Source organism: Dryobates pubescens, chromosome 40 (assembly GCF_014839835.1).
Source record: "Dryobates pubescens isolate bDryPub1 chromosome 40, bDryPub1.pri, whole genome shotgun sequence".
Lineage (NCBI taxonomy): Eukaryota > Metazoa > Chordata > Aves > Piciformes > Picidae > Dryobates > Dryobates pubescens.
Window position 1 is genome coordinate 1506141 of NC_071651.1, and position 15442 is coordinate 1521582.

The window sequence follows — 15442 nt, forward strand, 5'->3', positions numbered from 1 at the left end:
CCCAGCGGCGGGGGGCTGACGACGTTTTGCCCCTTCTCCAACCTCCGCAGACCGGCCCTGAGCTGCCACCATGCCCCGAGCTCTGCTCCTGCTCCTCCTCCTCGCTCCCGGGACCAGCGCCCTCGGGAGCGTCCCCGCCGCACCGGGGGACGATGCCGGAGCGGCGGCGCGGGCACTGCTGGCAGAGCTGGCGGAGCAGATCCCACCGCGGGCACTGCCGGGGGTCTCCTGCCAGGATGTGCTCCCCGAAGCCCTGCCCCGCTTTGCCGGGCTCCCGCCCGCCCCCCGCGCCCTGGTCCGTGCCACCATGGCGCTGGCACTGAGCGGAGCTGCCTGCGGGGCCGAGGCTGAGACCGAGGTCCTGAAGCTGTTCCAGGAGCTGGGTGCCCCCAAGGCCGTGGCACTGCTGCGGGGACTGGCACGGCTGCAGGCTGCCCCGACCCCCCAGCCCTTCGCCAGCCTCCTCCTCAGCCTGGCGAGAGCTGGGGGCTCTGTCCCAGCGTGGCTGTGCGCGGCACCCACCCGGCTGCGGGCACCCATGGCTGGCACCAACCCCAGCCTGCTTGGGGTGCCAACCACGGGGCACTCAGCCGAGGGGATCCAGGGCAGGGTCCCCCGTGCCTGGCTGGCCGCTTGCCGCCACGCCCAGCGGCACCGCTCCCGCCGGCGGCGGGAGGAGGACGATGCCTGCGACCCACCGGGCGAGCGGCAGGCCCACGAGGTGCTGGAGTGGGTGCCAGGCGTCAGCATCTTCTACAACCTGGGCACCAGCCTCTACTACGCCTTCCAGGGATGCCAGGCGGTGGCCTCCACCCGGGCGCTGGAGGCGGCCGAGGACCTGGGTTACACCGGGCTGGCCGCCGTCACCGGTGCCATCGGGGGCCCCGTGGCGCTGGGGGTGCAGCTGGGGATGCAGCCGGGGCTGAAGGCCGGCGTGCGGGCACTCATCCACTACCTCACCTCGTCCGGGGACCCCCCACCCGTGCCCACCGCCCACAGCGGCTCCGTCCTTTTCATTGAATAAAGGTCGCCTGTGGTGTCCCTGGCACCGGCCGGATCTGTGCTGGGTCACCCTGCCCTGGGACAAAGGGACCTTGGCCCCGCAGGAAGGCTTTGGAGGAGCCATGTGATGGCAAATAACCGCACCCCTGGCGCTGTCCCCGGCCCTGTCCTGGCCGGTGTGCCCTGCCCTGCCTCCCGCAGCCCTCTCCCCATGACCCGCGCCTGTCCCTACAGCCCCATGGCTCTGTCTGCCGGGCTGGGCCTCTCCCCTGTCCCTGTCCCAAGGCTCTGTCCCCAGGGCCTGCCCCCTGCCCTCATGGCTCTATTCCCACGGACTCTGCCTGTCCCCATGGCTTGGTCCCCAGGCTCCGTCCCGCTCCCCACTCCGCGGCCATTTCGCGCTCCCCATCGAGTTTCCCTTTGGCCCCGCCCCTCGCACGGCACCGCCCCCCGCCCCATGACGTCATTTCTAGGAACCCGGGCTCCTGGAGCCGTCCGCTAGGGGGGCGGGGCCTGGCCCCCGATCTCCGCCAATCAACGCACAGAACGGGCAGCGGGGCGGGGCCCGCCAGCCTTCCGGGCCCGGCCGCCGCTGTGCAGGGAGGAGGGCAGCGCTGGGGGCACCGGGGGCACCGGGGGCCCCGCGGGTACCGAAGGGGTCCCGGGGGCACCGACGTGGTCCCGGGGGTCCGGTCTGCAGCGGGTCAGGTCTAGAGGGCGCGGGGATCCCTGCTAGGGCCGAGGTGGGAGTGCGGAACCGAGGAGTACCGGGGATACTGGGGGGTACCATGGGCACCGGGGCATAGCGGAGGGGTTTCGGGGGGTCCCGGAGGTTCGTTCTGTAGGGGGTCACGTCTGGAGAGAGTGGGGAGCCCTGTTAGGGCCGAGGTGCGAGCGTGGAAATGAAGGGTGCACGGGTGGGTCCCGGGGGCACTGGCGGGTACCGGAGGAGTCCTGGGGGCACCGAGGGAGTCCAGTCTGCAGCGGGTCAGGTCTGTCGGGCGCGGAGAGCCCTGTCGGAGCCGAGGCGGGGCAAGGGGGATGGAAGGCACGGAGAGGGGATCCCCGTTGGGGTACGCACGGATCGCCCTTTGGGGGTGTCCCCCTGTGGCGGTGTTTAGGAACCCTCCCACCCCGGGATCTCCGCAGGGGGGCGCTGTCTGGGGAGTGACCGTGGGGGGTGCAAGAGGGGCCGGGAGGTGGGTGCCTCACGGGAGAGGGCTTGGGGTGCTGTGCAGGGAGTGTAAGGGACCCTCGAGACGGGGGGGTGACCCCAGCCCCTGCAGCAGCTCGGGAAACCTCTGCTGCTCACCCCTGACCTCCTGCCCCAGCACAGGGCTGCCAGCCCCCTGCCCAGCCCGAGACTCTGCAGAGGGTCCCAGGAGGCCACCTGTGGCTAAACCAGAGCAGAGGGTCCCAGGGAACCAGCGTGCGGCAGGCAGGTACATGGTGCCCAGCGGTCGAGGTGTGTGGGCGCCGGTTTCGTGCCCTCCAGCCACACTGTGGCCAGGAGGGTCGGTGGTACCATCCTGACCCCTCTCCCCTCCCCGTCGCCTCCCAGCATGGCACAGTGGCAAGAGGTGCAGGGCTTGGCCAACCCCTACCTGGAGCAGGTCCATCAGCTCTATGCCAGCGCGGCGCTGCCTATGGCGGTGCGGCAGTGCTTGGCCGCCTGGATCGAGGACCAGGACTGGTAACGGGGGCGGGGGCGGGGCGGGGTGGGGAGGGGGTGTCTGGGGCGTGGTGGGGGGGAGGGCCAGGCCGGTTGCTGAGCCCGCGGTGCCGCAGGCGCCAGGCGGCCGAGCCGCTCTCCTCCCATGCCCGGGTGCTCTTCCACTCCTTGCTGGCGCTGCTGAGCGACCGCCTGGGCAGCCCCGGGCTGGGCGATGAGGACTTCATGCTGAAGCACAACCTGCGCAAAGCTCGCCGCGACCTGCAGGTGGGTGTGGGGAACACCCCGCAAAGGAAACGGGGTGGGGGAGGGGGGTTGGAGGGGGGCTGAAGGTCTCTGTGCCGTGCTGACCTCCCCCAGCCCCCCTGCAGGCCGAGTTCGAGGAGCGCCCGGAGCAATTGGCCAATTTAGTTGACAACCTCCTGCAGGACGAGCGGAGGATCCTGCGCCTGGGGCAGGCGGTGGGGCAGGTAGGTTGGGGGAGGGCAGGTAGGTTATGGGGGGGGGGGGGGGGGGGGGGGTCTCTCCTCGACCCCTTGCACCCCCTTGTGGCACCTGCCAAGCGCTGCCCCTCGTCCTTGCAGGGAGGGGGCACCGTGGCACCCAGCACCCCCCCGGTGAGCGACCGGCAGCAGCAGATCCAGCAGCGCCTGGCTGAGTTCCGCTCTGCCCTGCAGGTAATGCCTCCCCTCTCCCCCCCACCACCACCCTGCTCCCAGCCCCCTTGGATCCCAGGGTGGGGCACTGCCTGGGCATCCTTTTCCCCTTGCCCACCCTCTACCCACTCCCCCCCAGGAGGTCAAGCACACCTTCAGGCACCTCGAGGAGCATCAAGATTCCTTTGACTTCTTCTACAAGCTCCACTACCAGCCAGGTCAGGGCCCAGTCCTGCCCACCACGGGGCTGGGAGCAGGGTGGCACTGCCCTGCACCCCCTCTGAACCCCACCCCCTTCCTCCCCACCCCACAGGTGAGGACAGGACCAATGACCCCCACTATGCCCAGCAAGTCCAAGCCCTCCAGGCCAAGCTGCAGATGCTGGACCGGCAGCGGCGGGTGAGAGGGGCACAGGGCTGGGCTGCGGGGGGGGAATGGCACACAGCTCCCCCACCCCCGTGCCCTCCACCTCACTGGAGTGCCCCTCCCCTCGTTCCCCCCCCTTCTCCAGGAGGTGCTGGCACAGCTGCAGCAGCTTTTGGGGCGCAGTGAGACCCTGAGGGACTTCCTGCAGCAGGAGCTGGAGGCTTGGCAGGAGAGGCAGCAGCGCTCCTGCCTGGGCGCCCCTGCGGACACCAGCCTGCGCCCGCTCGAGGCCTGGTAGGGCTGGGGTGGCACTGCCATGGGCTGGGGGCACACCTCAGTTGGACCCAGAGCAGGGCCAGGAGGAGGAGCAGAGGGCTGGAGCTGCTCTGCTGTGAGCACAGCCTTGAGGGAGTTGGGGCTGTGTAGGCTGGAGAGGAGAAGGCTCCCAGGAGACCTTCTGGTGGCCTCCCAGGGGCTGCAGGGGGCTGCAGGGAAGCTGGGGAGGGACTTTGGAGGCTGTCAGGGAGGGATGGAGCAGAACTAGAAGTGGGGAGACTCAGATTGGCTGTGAGGAAGAAGTTCTTCCCCAGGAGGGTGCTGAGAGCCTGGCACAGGCTGCCCAGGGAGGTGCTGGAAGCCTCAGCCCTGGAGGTGCTGAGGGCCAGGCTGGAGGTGGCTGTGAGCAACCTGCTGTGGTGTGAGGGCTCCCTGCCCATGGCAGGGGGGTTGGGGCTGGCTGAACCTTGAGCTCCCTTCCAGCCCTGACAGCTCTGATTGTGATTCTATCACCTTACTGAGCATCCCCTCCCTTTTCTCCCCACCCCACCCCCCCAAACTTTGCCACCCCCAGGTTCACCGAGCTGGGCCAGGGCCTCTTCCAGCTGCTGCAGCTGCTGCAGGCGCTGGAGGACCTGCGGCAGAAGGTGACCTACAAGAGGGACCCCCTGAAGGCTGAGACCCCCCTGCTGGAGCAGCGCCTGCGGGAGCTGCTCAGCTACCTGCTGCGGAGGTTGGGGAGGGGGGTGGTGGGGGTGGTGAGGAAAGGCTCCGGAGGGGGAGTTGCCGAGGCGGCTCTGAGACCCCTCCCCGCTTCCCGTTCGGGTAATGCCCTTCCCCGCCCCCCGGCAGCGCCTTCGTGGTGGAGCAGCAGCCCTGCATGGCCAGCGCCGGCAGGCGGCCGCTGGTGCTGCGCACCGGCAGCAAGTTCTCGGCCCGCGCCCGGCTGCTCGTCCGGCTCCACGACCGCAGCCACCGCATGGAGGCCAAGATCCACATCGACAGGTTGGGACATCCCCCCCCCCACAGCGGGTCGGGACCCCCTCATGGGGCTGTTCAGGCTGGAGAGGAGAAGGCTCCCGGGAGACCTCCTGGTGGCCTCCCAGGGGCTGCAGGGGGCTGCAGGAGAGCTGGGGAGGGACTTTGGAGGCTGTCAGGGAGGGAGAGGACTGGGGGGGGATGGAGCAGAACTGGAAGTGGGGAGACTGAGATTGGATGTGAGGAGGAAGTTGTTCCCCAGGAGGGTGGTGAGAGCCTGGCACAGGCTGCCCAGGGAGGTGCTGGAAGCCTCAGCCCTGGAGGTGCTCAAGGCCAGGCTGGAGGTGGCTGTGAGCAACCTGCTGTGGTGGGGAGGGGTCCCTGCCCGTGGCAGGGGGTTGGGGCTGGCTGAGCCTTGAGCTCCCTGCCAGCCCTGACAGCTGCATGGTTCTATGACTCCTGCTCCCCCAGGCAGTGCTTTGCTTGCCTCTGATGCCTTCTTTTGTCCTGCAGGGATCCCCCAAAGATAAAAGGGTGAGAGCCAAGTGAAGGCTGGATGCAGCAGATGGGGTGGTGCTCCCCCCCTCCACCACCACCCTGCCAACCCTGGGGGTCCTGGACCACCCTCCCCCCCATGGCCTCTCTCTGCCCCACAGGTTTCGCAAGTTCAACATCCTGACCTCCAGCAGCAAAACTCTGCTGGCAGGGGACAACCCCCAGGAGGGGCTGGTCTGTGACTTCCAGTACCTTGTAGGGACCCCCCCAACCCCCACCCCTCCCCTCCCCCCGCCCCTAAGGTCTTCCATGAGGCAGGGGAGCAGGGCAAGGACCCCAGCCCAGCCCCAGCCCCCCGGTGGGCCTCCCCTGGGGTGATTCTCTGCTGCCCCACAGACCCTGAAGGAGCAGAAGGACAGCAGGACAGGCAAGGGCAGCAAAGGCACCAGCGAGGTGGGTGTGGGGCTGGGGGGCACAGGGCTGGGGGGTGGCCCCGTGGTGAGCCCAGTGCCACCTGTGTGCAGGGTCCCCTGGTGGTGACAGAGGAGCTGCACCTCATCACCTTCACCCTGGCCTACGCCTACCACGGGCTGGAGCTGGAGCTGGAGGTGAGGTTTGGTTCCTGGGGGCACTGAGAGGGGCTGGAGGGGGAGAGGCCCTGGGGGGGGGGAAGCTGGGGGCTGCCAGCCTCAGCCTCGCTCCCCCCCTGCAGACCTCCACGCTGCCCTTTGTCATCATCTCCAACAACAACCAACTCTCCAGCGCCTGGGCCTCCATCCTCTGGTTGAACATGCTGAGCAGTGACCCTAGGGTGAGAGGGGACAACCCCCCCCTGGACCCCCAGCCCTGCCATCTCCCACCCCTTCTGCTCCTGCCCTGCTCCTGCTGTCCCATCCCTGCTCCTTGCCCAGTCTCCTTCTCTGTGTTCCTGACCTTCCTCCACGCCTTCTCCTGGCCCCATTCCCTGCCCCATCCCCTGGTCCCTGTTGCACCCTGCTGTCCCCCAGCCCTGTCCCCAGCCCTGTCCCCCTCCCCACTAAGCCATCCCCTGCAGAAGGAGCAGCAGTTCTTCTCCAAGCCCCCTGCAGCCCCCTGGCCCCTCCTGGCCGAGGTGCTGAGCTGGCAGTTCCAGAGCGTGGCCGAGCGGGGCCTGAGCCAGCAGCACCTCCTCATGCTGGGCAAGAAGCTCTTTGGTAAGGGAGGTGCCAGCCCCCAACCCTCCCCCAGGCTGGGACTGCAGCCCTGCTGCACCTCTGACCCTGCTCTCACCTCAAAGGCTCCAAGCCATCTCCAGAGAGCACCCTGGCCTGGCACAAGTTCTCCAAGGTGAGCATGGAGCATCCCACCCTGACCCCATCCCACCCTGGAGCATCCCACCCTGGAGCATCCCACCCTGGAGCATCCCACCCTGACCCCATCCCACCATGGAGCATCCCACCCTGACCCCATCACACCCTGGAGCATCCCACCCTGGCCCCATCCCACCCTGGAGCATCCCACCCTGACCCCATCCCACCCTGGAGCATCCCACCCTGACCCCATCACACCCTGGAGCATCCCACCCTGGCCCCATCCCACCTTGGAGCATTCCACCCTGACCCCATCCCACCCTGGAGCATCCCACCCTGGAGCATCCCACCCTGACCCCATCCCACCCTGGAGCATCCCACCCTGACCCCATCCCACCCTGGAGCATCCCACCCTGACCCCATCCCACCCTGGAGCATCCCACCCTGGCCCCATCCCACCCTGGCCCCATCCCACCCTGGCCCCATCCCACCCTGGAGCATCCCACCCTGACCCCATCCCACCTTGACCTCATCCCACCCTGCCCCCACCCCACCCACCCCTGCCCCTTCTCCCCCAGGAAGGTTCCTCTGTCTTCTCCTTCTGGGCCTGGCTGGATGCCATCCTGGGGCTGCTGCAGGAGCACCTGAAGCAGCTGTGGAAGGCTGGGTAGGAGCAGGGGGGGCAGGGGGGACTGGGGGACAGGGGGGCAGGGGGCAGGGGGCCAGGCTGGGGCTGAGGCTCTCTCTCTGCCAGCCTCATCCTGGGCTTCGTGAGCTGCAAGCAGGAGCAGAGGCTGCTGGGGAGCAGGGGGCAGGGGGGCAGGGGTTGCAGGGGGGCAGGGGGGCAGGGGTTGCAGGGGGGCAGGGGTTGCAGGGGGCAGGGGTTGCAGGGGGGCAGGGGTTGCAGGGGGGCAGGGGGCAGGGGTTGCAGGGGGGCAGGGAGCAGGGATCCAGGCTGGGGCTGAGGCTCTCTCTCTGCCAGCCTCATCCTGGGCTTTGTGAGCTGCAAGCAGGAGCAGAGGCTGCTGAGGAGCTGCTGGGCAGGGGGGCAGGGGTTGCAGGGGCCAGGGGGGCAGGGGGCAGGGGTTGCAGGGGGGCAGGGGGCAGGGGGCAGGGGGCCAGGCTGGGGCTGAGGCTGAGGCTCTCTCTCTGCCAGCCTCATCCTGGGCTTCGTGAGCCGCAAGCAGGAGCAGAGGCTGCTGCGCAGCTGCCGGGCAGGGACCTTCCTGATCCGCTTCAGCGAGAGCGTCCTGGGCGGGGTCACCTGCACCTGGGTGGAGCACCCCGAGGGCGGTGAGTCTGCCCCGCCCCGGGCCCCTCCCCTGCCCCCCGGGCCCCTCCCCTCTCCCCCCCCCCCCCCCCCCCCCAGCCTGGCACTCACCCTGCCTGCTGCCCCTCCCCCCAGGCCCCCCGGTGTTCCAGGCGGTGGATCCCTACACCGCAGCCGACCTGGCACACCTGGCACTGCCAGACATCATCCGAGACTACCAGATGCTGGCAGAGGAGAACGTCCCTGAGAACCCTCTCAGGTTCCTGTACCCTGGCACTGCCCGGGACGAGGCCTTTGGGCCCTACTACAGCCGGCGACAGGAGGGTATGGCACGGCCTGGCACGGCCTGGCACGGCGTGGCATGGTGTGGCACAGCAGCATGGCACGGCATGGCATGGCATGGTGTGGTATTGCATGGCACTGCATGGCATGGCATGGGACAGCAGCATGGCACAGCATGGCACAGCATGGCATGGCATGGTGTGGTATTGCATGGCACTGCATGGCATGGCATGGGACAGCAGCATGGCACAGCATGGCTTGGCATGGGACAGCCTGGCATGGTGTGGTGGGGCACTGCATGGCACAGCATGGTATGGCATAGGGTGGGACAGCATGGCATGGTGTGGTGTGGCACTGCATGGCACAGCATGGTATGGCATAGCACAGCAGCATGGCATGGCATGGCATGGCATGATGTGGTGGGGCACTGCATGGCTCTGCATGGCATGGGACAGCCTGGCATGGTGTGGTGGGGCACTGCATGGCACAGCATGGCAGGGCATGGCACAGCATGGCATGGTGTGGTGTGGCACTGCATGGCTCTGCATGGCATGGGACAGCAGCATGGCACGGCATGGCATGGCATGGCATGGGACAGCCTGGCACGGTGTGGTGTGGTATTGCATGGCACAGCATGGCATGGCATAGGGTGGGACAGCATGGCATGGTGTGTGGTACTGCATGGCACAGCATTGCATGGCATGGCATGGTGTGGTGGGGCTCTGCATGGCATGGGGCAGCAGCATGGCATGGCATGGGGTGGGACAGCATGGTGTGGTGTGGCCCAGCATGGCACAGCATGGCATGGTGTGGCACAGCCTGGCACAGGGCAGGTGCCTGCCAGCGGCTCTGACCTCTCCCCTGTGTCCCCAGGGGACCTGCTGGAGCAGCAGAAGTACCTGAAGCAGAGGCTGATCCATGTGTCCTCCAGGTGAGGCCTTCCTGCTCCCCTGGGCCACCATGGCAGGGCCACCCCTGCCTTGGCCGTGCCCCAGGCTGTGCCCACCCCCAGCCCATGCTCCTGACCCCGATCCAGAGCCTGCCTGTGCCCCAGGCCCTGCCCCAGGCCGTGCCCCAGGCCCTGCCCCAGCCCCGCTGCCTGTCCCTGCAGGCATCCCAATGAGCTGTGGAAAACAGAGAAGGAGTTGGTGGCTGCCACGGAGGACCTGGAGACCCTGCAGCTGCAGCCTGGTGGCCTGGGGACACAGGGGCCTCCTGGCCTGGCATCACCACAGCCTGGCAGCGTGGGCACCCTGCAGGTCACAGCTGGGAGCGTGGGGACCCTGCAGGTCACACCTGGGAGCGTGGGGACCCTGCAGGTCACACCTGGGAGCGTGGGGACAGTGCAGCCTGAGAGCATGGGGACCCTGCAGGTCACACCTGGGAGTGTGGGGACAGTGCAGCCTGGCAGCATGGGGACCCTGCAGGTCACAGCTGGGAGTGTGGGGACCCTGCAGCCTGGCAGCATGGGGACCCTGCAGGTCACATCTGGCAGCATGGGGACCCTGCAGGTCACACCTGGGAGCGTGGGCACCCTGCAGCCTGGCAGCATGGGGACCCTGCAGGTAACATCTGGCAGCATGGGGACCCTGCAGGTCACACCTGGGAGCGTGGGGACAGTGCAGCCTGAGAGCATGGGGACCCTGCAGGTCACAGCTGGGAGTGTGGGGACCCTGCAGCCTGGGAGCGTGGGGACCCTGCAGGTCACATCTGGGAGCATGGGGACCCTGCAGGTCCCACCTGGGAGCGTGGGCACCCTGCAGCCTGAGAGCATGGGGACCCTGCAGGTCCCACCTGGGAGTGTGGGGACCCTGCAGCCTGGCAGCATGGGCACCCTGCAGGTCACATCTGGGAGCATGGGCACCCTGCAGCCTGGCAGCATGGGGACCCTGCAAGTCACACCTGGGAGCTCAGGGACACTGCCAGTCATAGCCACCAGCCTGGGGATGCTGCAGGTCACCCCTGGGAAGTTGGGGACCCTGCAGGTGATGTCTGGGAGCCCGGGGGAGACGCTGCAGCCCTCAAGCCCGGGGACACTGCAGGTGCTGGCCACAGGCTTGGGGACACTGACTGCAGAGCCCCAAGGCCTGGAGCCAGCACAGCCACTGCAGGTGGGGTCTGGGGTCTCAGAGGTGCTTCAAGCAGGGCTTGGGAGCCTGGAGCCACAGCTGGTGCTGCAGCTGGTCCCCGAGGGCCAGGGCACACTGCAGCTGGGACCAGGAGGTTTGGGGACCCTGCAGGTGCTGCCCACAGGGGTGGAGGTGGTGCAGCAAGTGGGACCCCAGGACCAGGGCACACAGCAAGTGGGAGCCAAGGCTGGGGAGCCAGGAGTGGTGCTGCAGCTGCTCCCCAACGGCCAAGGGACCCTGCAGCTGGCACCTGGGGGCCTGGGGATGCTGCAGCAAGTGGGAGCTGGGGGTGCAGGGCTGCTGGTCCCCGGGGAGCAGGAGGCACTGCCAGCAGAGCCCAGGGAGCTGCAGCCCCTGCCCGGGAGCTCGGACGCGCAGGAGCTGCTGGGGCTGACCTCGGAGGCGCTGGAGGCTCCGGAGCTGCTGCCCGACGTGCTGGAGGCCATGGACAGGGGCCTGGGGGGGCTGGCAAGTGAGTGTGGGGGGCGGGCTGGGCTGGGGGTGGGGACAGAAGGGGTCCCCTTGGCGCCGACCTCTCCGCCTCCCGCAGGCAGCGCTGCCCTCCTGGACCCCCGCGACCCCTTCCTGCCGCAGGCTGAGGACGTGGCCCTGCCCCCGGTCCGCTCCCTCTTCAGCGCCGACTTCCCCCAGCTCCACATCGAGGCCAACGACTTCCAGTGACCCCCCCCCGCCGCCCCCACGCCCCCTCAGGCTGTAAATAAACCTCTTTGCCCCCCGCTGCCAAGCCGTGCCCAGGGTACCCAGGGGAAGCCACTCGGTCTCCTTCGGACCTTTATTAGAAACTCAGATAAATTAGGGAGCCTGGCACATAAATAACCCCCGGGGGAGGTGGGGGGAGGGGAATAAATAATGGGGGGAGGGTGGGGGGGGAGGGCTCAGCGGGCGCTGGCGCTGTGGGTGAAGACTCTGCTCATGATGGCAGCGAAGGACTGGAGCCGCTGGAGTGCCCGGCGCTGCAGCAGGGGCTGTGCCCAGCTCTCGCTGGGTGCCAGGGGGTGCCGCGGGGGTTGGCCGTGTTCCTGCTGCGGAGAGAGCGGGGTTAGGGGTGCCCCCGGGACCCCCGGGCACATCCCTTGGTACTCCAGGTTGAGCAGGGCACCTCTGGGACCTCTGCACCCCGAGACCCTCGGGCGCCCCTGGGACCCCTGAGCACAGCCCCCAAGCACCCTTGGGCATCCCTGGGAATCCTCAGCACCCCTGGGACCCTCGGGAGCCCCTGGGATCGCTGAACACAACCCCCAGCACTCCTGGGACCCCCAGGGCATCACTGGGACTCCTCAGCACCCCTGGGATCCTCGGGCACCCCTGCTTGACCCGGGCACCTCTGGGAGCTCTGCGTGCATCCCTTGGCACCCTGAGACCCTCGGGCACCCCTGGGACCCCTGAGCACAACTCCCAGCACCCCTGGGACCTTTGGGCACCCCTGGCTGACCCTTGGGCACCCCTGGGACCTTTGGGCACCCCTGCTTGACCCTAGGGCACCCCTGGGACCTCTGCATGCATCTCTTGGCACCCTGAGACCCTCGGGGCATCCCTAGGACCTTTGGGCACCCCTGCTTGACCCGGGCACCTCTGGGAGCTCTGCGTGAATCCCTTGTCACCCTGAGACCCTCGGGCACCCCTGGGACCCCTGAGCACAACTCCCAGCACCCCTGGGACCTTTGGGCACCCCTGATTGACCCTTGGGCACCCCTGGGACCTCTGGATGCATCTCTTGGCATCCCCGAGACCCTCGGGGCATCCCTGGGCACCCTCTAGGGAGAGGGTTAGGGTTGGAGCCAAGGTCAGAGCAGGAGCATGAGGCCACCCCCATAGCCCTCCCAGTACTTCCCAGTACGTCCCAGCTCCCTCACCTGGACGAGCCCCAGCAGCTGGTCCAGCGCAGCCTCCAGGCGCGGCAGGCGGCGGGCGGTGAAGATGTCGGAGCCCAGCAGGTCCCGGTAGTGCCGCAGCCCCTGCAGGATGCGCCGCAGGCAGCGCTGCGGGGCAGCAGGGTGGGGTGTCAACCGGGGACCCTCCTCCACACCCCCCCCAGCATCATCCTGGGACCCTCCCGGCACTCCCAGCACCCTTGGGAATCCCGGGCACGTCCCTCGGCACCCCTGGGAACCTCCGGCGCCGCGGTGAGCCCTGAGCGTAACCCCCAGCACCTCTGGGACACCTCTGGGCACAGCTGGAACTCCTGAGCAGCCGTCGGACCCCCGAGTACACCCCTCAGCACCCCACGGACCCTTGGACACCTCTGGGTGCCCCGGACACCTCTGGGACCTTTGCACACATCCCTCAGCACCCTGAGACCCTCGGGCAGCCCTGGGACCCTTGAGCACAACCTCGGGGACCCTCTGGGAATCCTCAGCACCTCAGGGACCCTCGGGCACCCCTGGGCGTCTTGGACGCCTCTGGGACCTCTGCACACATCCTTCAGCACCCTGAGACCCTCGGGCGCCCCTGAGAGCCCCCAGCACCCCTGGGATCCTCGGGCTCTGCAGTCCCCCCACCCCCGAACCCCCCAGTACCGTGTTGTTGGTGTCCAGCGTGGAGGGGTCACAGGCATCGCTGCAGCGGATCCGGGGGGGCCAGTTTTGGGGGTCCTCTTCGATCAGGAGCGTCTCGTCCTGACGGCGGGGCTGGGGTCAGCGAGGTCCCCACATCCCCTCCCCTCCCGCCCCGTCCCCGGCTGCCCGCACCCTGGGGCATCCATCCTGCCGGGGTGCTCTGCACCCTCCGAGCCCCGCAGACCCCCGCAGCCCCCCCGGCTGAGCCCCTCCAGCACTCACCAGGATCTGATGCGGCTCTTTGAGGGTCGCCACCAGTTGCAGCAGCTCCCGGGAGAGGCTCCTGCAGGCGGCCCAGTCGGTGCTGGAGACCGGGACCGGGAGCAGAACCGGAGCCGGCGCCGATGCCGCAGGAGACGGCAGCAGCAGCAGCAGCAGCAGCGGGAGGCAGAGGCAGAGGCGGAGGTGCGGTGCCATGGCCGGTTGATGCTTCCACCGGTGCCGCCACCGAGCTTTTATGGGGCGTCGGCAGGTGGGGAAACCCCGGGGCAGGTGGCACCCGCCCCCCGTTACTGCGAAATCGCCGCCTCCCTCGAAAGAAGAACTGATACCGGGCCGGGGTCCCCGCGCTGAGCCCCGCCGCACCCGGCCCCGGAACGGGACGGGACGAGCAGGAAAACCCAGGGCAGTTCCTGGTGGCTCCGCACCCGAGAGAGCCGCGGCGGCGGCGGCCGGGCCGGGACCGGCATCGGGACACCCCCGCCTGATGCACCTGAGCCCCACCGTCCCACCAAGCGCACCGGGGAGCCCGGGCGGGGCGGGACTCCCCCGGAGCCCAGTGGTGTCTCCCCGGTGTGTCCCCATCCTTGGTGTCCCCTCGGTGTCCCCAGCCTCCCCGACTTTCTCCTCCACCGCCTCTCGTTCACACCGGGAAAGCGCCCGAGACGGCTCCGGCAGCAGGGGCCCGGAGGGGCTTCCTCTATCCGAAGGGTGTCCAGGTCCCCGGTGTCCCCCACGGGACCACCAGTCCCCCGCCGGGCTGTGCTGCCCGCGGCTCCGCAATCGCGGCGGCCTCGAAGGGGCGGCTCCGGCGTTTCCCACCCGCTCCCGGCGGGGCTGCCCCTGGCCTTTCCCGGGCTCACGGCCACGACCCGCCCGTGCCTCGGCACCGGGGAGCTAGGAGCACCTGCTCCCTGCCCCTGGCGTCCTATTCCCGGTGGATTTGGGAGGAGGAGGAGGACAGCCGGGGGTCCCGGGAGGGGTTTGTGTGAGCTCAGCACCGTGCGCTGCCCCGAGGACACCACGGTGCCCGCAGGACACGGCGGGGCTGTCCCACGGTGGGACCCCGTGGGGTACAAATGGCCACCGTGGGACAGCAGTGGTCGTTAGGGGGGCATTTAGGGACACTCTGAGATCCCCGTGGGGTGCCAGAGGACACTGTGTGACACCAGTGGGCACCGTGACATCCTGTGGGACACTGCGGGCCCCCGTGGGGTGCTAGAGTCAGCGTGGGACACTTTGAGAAGACTCCGAATGACACCAGTGGGCATGATGAGACCCCCGTGGGACACTCTAGGACATCGTGGGACATGGTGGGGTGGCAGGGGACAGCAGGGGGCATTTTGGGGACAACTTTTGGGACCCCGTGGGACTCGGTGGGATGCCGAGGAACAGCAGGGGACATTGTCGGGCTTTTGGGGACACTCTTGGCGTCCCATGGGGCACTGTGGGATGGCCGCGGACACCCGTGGGGCACCCACAGGGATCACTCGAGCCTCAGGGGGTCCCGAAACCCTCCTCGCCCCTGGATTCTACCAGCGCACCCCCTCTTCTCCGCGAAACGGCCACTTGGAGCTTTTTGTCCCCTCGGCCGCACCGTCCGGGCCGCCGTCCGCCGCGCCGCTTAGTCCCGCCTTAGGCAGGCGCTGATTGGCCAGCCCCCGCGGCTCCGCGCTACCATTGGTCCGCCAGCCCTGGGGCACAGTCCCGGTCTACCGGGGGCGCGGTTGCCATAGAGACGGCGGGAGGGGCGGCGGCGGCGGCCTTGGGCCCGGCCGTGGCAGCAGAGCGGGACGAGCCCGGGAGCGCGGCCCCGGCGGGGCTCAGCCCGCGGCTGCTCGGTACCGGCGAGCTTGGGGGGCGGGCAGTGGGTACCGGCGGTACGGGCCGCCGCCGCCGCCCCGGGCCGCGGGGCACTGTGGGATGCTTGGCCGAAGCGCGGGAGACTGTGGGTAGCCGCCCTGGGCTCGGGGAACGGGAAGGCCCTACAGAGAGCGCGGCTCGGGCCGGGCCTGGGCTCCCCACTCCGTGTCCGGCCCCGCCCGGTTCCGCCGCTAGCAGCCACGGGGCCGCGGCAGCCGATAAGGCCGCGGGGCCGCTGTGGGCCCGCGGAGATAAAGAAGGAGGCGGGTGCGGAGCTGGCCCGGGGCCTCCCGCGGGGAGCGGGCTGCGGTGAGGTGGGGGGCGGGCGGCTGGAGCCTGCTCGGTGCGGCGGCTGCGGGGAGGCTCCCG

General features: G+C 69.2%; 3 protein-coding genes across 3 annotated transcripts; 2 read left to right on the forward strand and 1 right to left on the reverse strand.

Moving 5' to 3' along the window:
• The first annotated feature begins 70 nt into the window (after nucleotides 1-70).
• Nucleotides 71-1096, forward strand: APOF (apolipoprotein F). The gene has a single exon (XM_054177460.1). It carries the CDS (start codon nucleotides 71-73, stop codon nucleotides 1022-1024), a length of 954 nt encoding a protein of 317 aa, XP_054033435.1. The 3' UTR covers nucleotides 1025-1096.
• Nucleotides 1097-1638: 542 nt separating this feature from the next.
• STAT2 (signal transducer and activator of transcription 2) lies at nucleotides 1639-9221 on the forward strand. The gene is made up of 22 exons (XM_054177381.1): nucleotides 1639-1745; nucleotides 2334-2444; nucleotides 2564-2695; nucleotides 2791-2941; nucleotides 3046-3144; nucleotides 3259-3351; nucleotides 3470-3548; nucleotides 3644-3729; nucleotides 3842-3990; nucleotides 4547-4705; nucleotides 4825-4977; nucleotides 5464-5484; nucleotides 5607-5700; nucleotides 5842-5898; nucleotides 5970-6053; nucleotides 6158-6256; nucleotides 6500-6638; nucleotides 6722-6771; nucleotides 7313-7401; nucleotides 7891-8027; nucleotides 8140-8328; nucleotides 9160-9221. The coding sequence occupies exons 3-22, from the start codon at nucleotides 2565-2567 to the stop codon at nucleotides 9219-9221; spliced, it is 2121 nt and encodes a 706-aa protein (XP_054033356.1). The 5' UTR covers nucleotides 1639-1745; nucleotides 2334-2444; nucleotide 2564.
• Nucleotides 9222-11311: 2090 nt separating this feature from the next.
• On the reverse strand, nucleotides 11312-13408 carry IL23A (interleukin 23 subunit alpha). The gene is made up of 4 exons (XM_054177456.1): nucleotides 13214-13408; nucleotides 12953-13051; nucleotides 12290-12415; nucleotides 11312-11458 (listed from the first exon to the last, which is right to left on the reverse strand). Exons 1-4 carry the CDS (start codon nucleotides 13406-13408, stop codon nucleotides 11312-11314), a joined length of 567 nt encoding a protein of 188 aa, XP_054033431.1.
• Nucleotides 13409-15442: the final 2034 nt, after the last annotated feature.